This window comes from Gavialis gangeticus, unplaced genomic scaffold, assembly GCF_001723915.1.
Source record: "Gavialis gangeticus isolate Ggan-Ray unplaced genomic scaffold, GavGan_comp1, whole genome shotgun sequence".
In the NCBI taxonomy this organism is placed as follows: Eukaryota; Metazoa; Chordata; order Crocodylia; family Gavialidae; genus Gavialis; species Gavialis gangeticus.
In genome coordinates, this window is record NW_017729031.1 from 53,806,924 (window position 1) to 53,812,923 (window position 6,000).

At 41.0% G+C, this 6,000-nt stretch overlaps 1 protein-coding gene across 1 annotated transcript in view; it reads left to right on the forward strand.

The window, feature by feature from the left end:
• The window catches only part of GAD1 (glutamate decarboxylase 1), a 42,048-nt gene that overhangs the window by 17,412 nt on the left and 18,636 nt on the right, over positions 1-6,000 (forward strand). Inside the window, exons 10-11 of the mRNA XM_019522785.1 lie at positions 51-129; positions 1,780-1,929. Of these exons, the coding sequence (XP_019378330.1) occupies positions 51-129; positions 1,780-1,929 (229 nt within the window). The remainder of the gene's footprint in view (positions 1-50; positions 130-1,779; positions 1,930-6,000) is intronic.

Sequence of the window (6,000 nt, forward strand, 5' to 3'; positions counted from 1 at the left end):
AAGGCACCTCTGTTTTCCAGATCTTCTCTGAGCATGTACTTCTTTTGCAGAGCCAACTCAGTCACATGGAATCCACACAAGATGATGGGAGTCTTGTTGCAATGCTCCGCCATTCTTATTCGAGAAAAGGTCTGGTTTATATTGTTTGATAATCTTGCAATTTAACACCAAGACACACCCCAAACTTGTTAGGGCACAGTACAAGGTCCACTTCTTTTGGTTGCCTTTTCAGAAGAGAAGAATTGCGTGGATTTATATTTTGTTTATTTGGGGGAAGAAGGAAATACCTTTTGCTTTTGCTGCTTTTGTTTAAGGTAGTAAATATTATGGAGCAGATCCTCAGCTAATGAAATCTGGAATTGTCCAAGGGGCATCAGTGGAGACAGCATACTGATGTACATCAGCTAGACAGCTGTCCCTATGTGTTTGTCATACACTGTATGTGCACCTTGCAGGTTGGTAATTTCAGAAATGTACAACTCAGTAAATAAACAGTAAATATTTTCCATCACACATGTGGCTTAACAGTTTAAAATCCTGTTGGAAAATGGCCATGTTACTTTAATTTTTTACTTATGATTTCAGATGCAGTTTTAGGACCTCATCATCTTGGAAGTTTTGCCATGATCATCAAGGGGAGCAGAATTAGAACCATATTTTCCGAGTGTTTTTGTTTGATCACTCAAAGTCATATCATCTATAAGCAGGATCATTTTTTTAAAAACCTTTCTGACCTCATTGTCTTGTCATTTGCTCTTGGCAGCAAGTAGCTGAAGAGTCAGTGATGCCAAGTGAACAGAGCCCTAACTGGGACTTAGGAGACCTGTGGTCTATTCCTGGTGCTGCCACTGGCCTCCTTGGGTGACTCAGTGGATCTTTCTGTGCCTCAGTTTCCCTATCCATAAAATGAGGTTAATGATGTTTAGCTTGCTTTGTAAAGCATTTGGGGGTCTCATTATAGGAAACATTAGTTATTACTAGCAGTATGCCTGCTTAAAGAGCATCACCCCAGTTATTGCAAGGTGTTGCCAAGGTAACTCAAGTAAGGGAATGTTGTTTCTTCATTATATTTCTATGTACATCATAGCCAGGAAAGAAAATATACTATTAGTAGGTAAGTTAATAGTAGTGAAATGGGCAGCCAAAAATATTTTTTTTCTGTTCTTTTTATTGCTGATGTTACATGTCTCATCTAGTCCCAGTTATGCCTACATTTATAAATAATGTTGAGTAACAGTAGAGTTGGCCCATGAATGCAGTCAAAGCCCTCCTTTGCATTTTAAGTTAATTTCTCTTTGACACTCTTCATCATTATATGTTTATCCTAAACTGTAAGACGGTATGAGCTCATTTTAGCCCATAATTTAACCTCCAAAAGTCTTATGTTTTAAAAACAGACTTTATATTCTATTAGCCTTTGGAATAAAACAGAGGATGTTTGAACAGCAGGTTAAGAATTCAGACTGATTTGGGGCTGTGACTTCTGATTTTTTTAAGTACTGATAAAAACTTTGTTTTTCTTAGTGCGACATAGATACTCTCTCTCCACTTGACTAACCAGGGATTAAGGCATCCAAGTGACTGAGTTGAGGACACAAAATTGTATCCATGACTTGTGTTCCTCAAAACCAGTCAAAAGTTGAAAAGTTGGTCCTTGTAATACATTGTTTCTGTATTAATCTGCAGGTATTTGAGAAGTATGTGTATGATTAATAAATGTGTTTATATACACATTATACGTATTTCACACATAGTAAAAATATATAATTTTTATAATAGGGTATACTTCAAGGTTGCAATCAGATGTGTGCAGGATATCTGTTTCAGCAAGACAAGCAGTATGACATATCCTATGACACTGGAGATAAGGCAATACAGTGTGGTCGTCATGTGGACATTTTCAAATTCTGGTTGATGTGGAAGGCAAAGGTAAATAATAAAGGTCAAATTAAAATGTTAAAAATGTATTTAGCATATGTCATGTCACAGTTTAAAAATCATTTTTTAAATAATTGTTGTAAGATTGCTCTCTGTAGGTACTGCTAGTTGGTGGTGACTAGCAGGAATGAATAAGAATTATTTAAGCAGTGAATGATTTGGGGTATAGACTGGCCATGACTAAATTCAGGCTGGAAATTAGGCAAAGGTCCTATCAATGAGAGGGGTGACTTTCAGCTTTCCAGTACTAGAGTGGGGGTCAAAAAACCTAACTTGTTTTAAGATAAAGTTTGATAAATCAATTAATAGGATACTCTGTTCACTTGCTTGTGATACAGAGAACTGCATTTTATGATTGTGGAGGTCCTCTGCAGTTCTGTCCCATACGTTTTGACTCCATGGACAACATAGGCTTCATGGTAACCTTGCCAAACCCAGCAATAGTGCCCTTGAACACACTGCTAGGCTCCTGGCAGGCTTCCTCCAAAACCAGAAGCAATGTTGCTGCATCTACATGATATGTGGGAAGGCTAATTAGCATGGAGTTAGAGTTATTGGCTATGTGAGGCAAGGATTTCTTTGACTGGTATCTTTTATTGAACGAACTGTATACTTAGGATGGAATTAGACAATTTTTAAATGCACAATGTTCTTCTTATGTTTTGCATTTGAAAGCTTGTCTGACTCTCCTAGCTATGCAGTTGGTCCAATAAAGAAAGAAATCTTTACTTTTCAAATAACTCCTGGACGTCATGACTGCATCAGTCTACCTACCACTCCTCAAGGCTACTTAGGTCACGTAAGCACTACATGGACAACGCTATGCTGCCTATAGTCGAGGAGACAGCCCACCTGCAGTAGCGCAGTGTGCTTGAGTGCACTGCTTTGGGGTATGGCAAGTTTACAGAATAGACATGGCCTCTGAAAACAAATTTTACTTTTACTTTTGGGAGGAGCTTGTATCTAACTAAGCTCTGCAGAACTGGTGTGTGGAGCTCTGGCAAAGCAAACACTGAGGTTCATGCTTAATTTTCATTACCCAGGCAACCCATTGAAATTAGCGGGTTACTCAGGTGCCTGGTGTTAAGCACCTGTGTATTTACAGGCTGGGTGCCCAGGTAAGTAAGAGTACATTTTTTTTTCTGTTGATACTTCATAATTTGTTCCTTTCTATTTATCAGCCTGAAATGTCAATGTGCTGTGGCCCCTCTTTCAGCTCTCATTCAGGCAACATTTATTGAAATGGGGCCTTTATCTGAGTGAGATGGCCACACTCAAGTGCTTTGTGAAATGATAAGAATTGCCATAGAAAGAATAAACACACAAAAAGAGTATTTTGCCTTCAGAGGATGATTGAGCATATAACTACTGATGAACAAAATATTTATTCACATGTAAATGTCTTGGATATTAAAAAATATGGGAAGCAAAAAACAGAAACATGGAAGAAAAGCTGTTTTTACACAGCCTAGTTTTCAAAATGTCCCATGAGTTACAAGCTTGTCTTTAAAAATGCTGTGACAAGAGAAACACAACAGTGTAAAATATTTAACATTCAGGCATATATAAGTTAAAGAATTATTGACATACATAATGTTGTTTTTCATAGGGACTTGTGTTCGTTTTATCCATTATTTGGTGCGCACTGTAGATTCAGTGGCACTTCTGAATGCATACCAATTAGTATCCATTTCTTTTTCCAAAACGCACCCTTTTGGGGCTGCAATCCAATTACATGAATCCACCTATGATCCATTAAAACTGGGCTGTGATCCATAACTCAGCAATATGTTTTTTATAGTTCTAACCACCATTTGCTGACTACAGAACCCTGACAACCCTAAGTCACCCAGAGATCAGTAAGCCTTCTTCAGGCAACCCCCGGCATGGGTGCCAGATTGTGGCACTCAAAGGCATTTTGCTTGGCACTCGTGCCTTGGGGTGGACAGCAGGGAAGGGGTCAGGGCTGTGCTGCCAGAATAAGAATTGGGCCATTTGTTGCGACTCCCCCACTGTCTGCCCCTGGCACACCAACATCTTACAAATCAAAGTTGAGGGTGTTTTTGGCACCCTGCCCCAAAATGCTGCCGACCCCTACCCTAGCACATGTTTTCAGCCCCTCTCCTTGACACAAGTAGCATGTTAAGTCTACCCATATTGTTGTATTCACTTGACAGGCCAGTCTCACTAACAAGATACATCTGTGGTTGAGAGTAGTGTAACACCCCAAACTCAAGCGTGAATAAAGAGCATGTGAAGCGTGATTTCTTCCTATCCAAAATCAAATACATCATCAGTGTAGTGAGTAGAGAATCTGACTGCAGTCATTGGTACCAGCAAGGAGAAAAGAAGGAATGTTGTTGTTTGATATAATTCTGAATTATGAACGGTATTCTGTTAGTGTTAGAGCCCCAGTAATGGACCAGAACCCCTTTGTACACAGTAGTGTACAAGCACATTATAAAAAGACTTCATGGTCATAATAATGTGAAAAGACCATGTTTATGGTTTGCAAATGAATAGGGCATTTATAATATTTATTAAACACAAATTGTAGACCCAAGTTATAAAGTTCAACTGCTGGTTCGGGATTTAAACCATCTCCAAAAACTGGGGAGTTTCGATTTTGATCTGACCTTTTTAGAGATCCAAATTTTCTCAAAGCATTTAGCTCTGGAGTTTTGGATGCTATTTATGATAGCATCTACTAAATGGGATGATATACTGAAACAATTGCTTTTGGTCAGGCTTTTGCTTTTTTCTTTTTCTTTTTGGGGTAAAATAAAACATTAGAAGCTATGATGCTTTTACTTCCAGGATTAAAGGCTGCCAAAAGTGAGAAGCCTTGTCTCCAAAGTACCAGTAGATAGTGTGCTTAATGTGATATTTTACCCAGATATAGCCAACACCCTTCAATTATCTTATAAATTTACCTTCAGGGGAAATGTATTCTCACTGTAGAAAACCTGTGCCACAGGTGCCTGACAAGGGCTGTATGAAGGGTTTACCCAAGCCATAATAGTGACCTTCTAGGGGGGAAACATGCACATGCCTTTTTTTTACCTCTTCATTGCTATACAAAAATCGTCTCAATCTTTTAAAAACGTTTTTTCAGCTTTCATTTTGTTATTTTTACACAATAAACAGATGAGATCGCAACTCACCTCCTGCTGGAGGACATGAGAAGTAACATGCAATACAGAAGATCAGCTGAAAAGCTAAGCAGCTAAAAGGGGAAGGGATTTTTAGCCAGGTTTTTTTAAGCTCCTTTTTTTCTTAATAAAGTGGATTCCACTTTATAGAATCACTGGTTAATAGAATCAGCTGCTTATTTGAATCAATATGGGAAAACCAAAACTACTTGTATATTATTACATGTAAAAATCACTCATATTAGAATAACAATTTTCAGTTGTTGGAATCATTTTACTGGAGAAGCCCAGGGATTGTGCAGTTTTGTGAGGAGCCCTCTGCAGGCTGGCAGAGTTCAAGCCTGCAGGGGGCTGGGGCGGAGCACCAGGAAGGCGGTCAGGCAGGGGGCACCATGTGCATGTATTATACATGCACATGGCTCCAGGCAGCCTGGAGAGCAATTCCCACAGCTAAGCAAGGGGATGGGGCAGTAATTGAACCCCCATAGGGAGGGAGGGAGCCAGCAAGGGAGGAAGTTGGGCAGGGCTGGGAAACGAGTGGGGAGTGGGACGGGGCCGTGGGCAGCTCATCCAGAGGGATGGGGGCCGGGTTCCCTGACGACATGCCCCCTCCATGCATGGTAGCTTTGAAGGGCACAACCCCATACCGTTGCCCTTACTGCCCACACTTGCCTCCGCCCCCCACCCCGCGCACAGATCTGGGTGTCACGGGTCCCCCTCTGCCCATCCAGGAGTGCACATCACACTAAGGAGCTGCCCCACACCCCACCCCCCATGCCCGCATTGGGCAACAGCAGGTAGGGAGCCAGGCTCCACTCTGCTGCAGCAGCTGGCGCCTCCTGCTAGGGGAAGGGGGTACAGACCAGGGTCCCCAGCCCCATAGCCCTGGCAGCTGGGGGCCCCCTCCAGC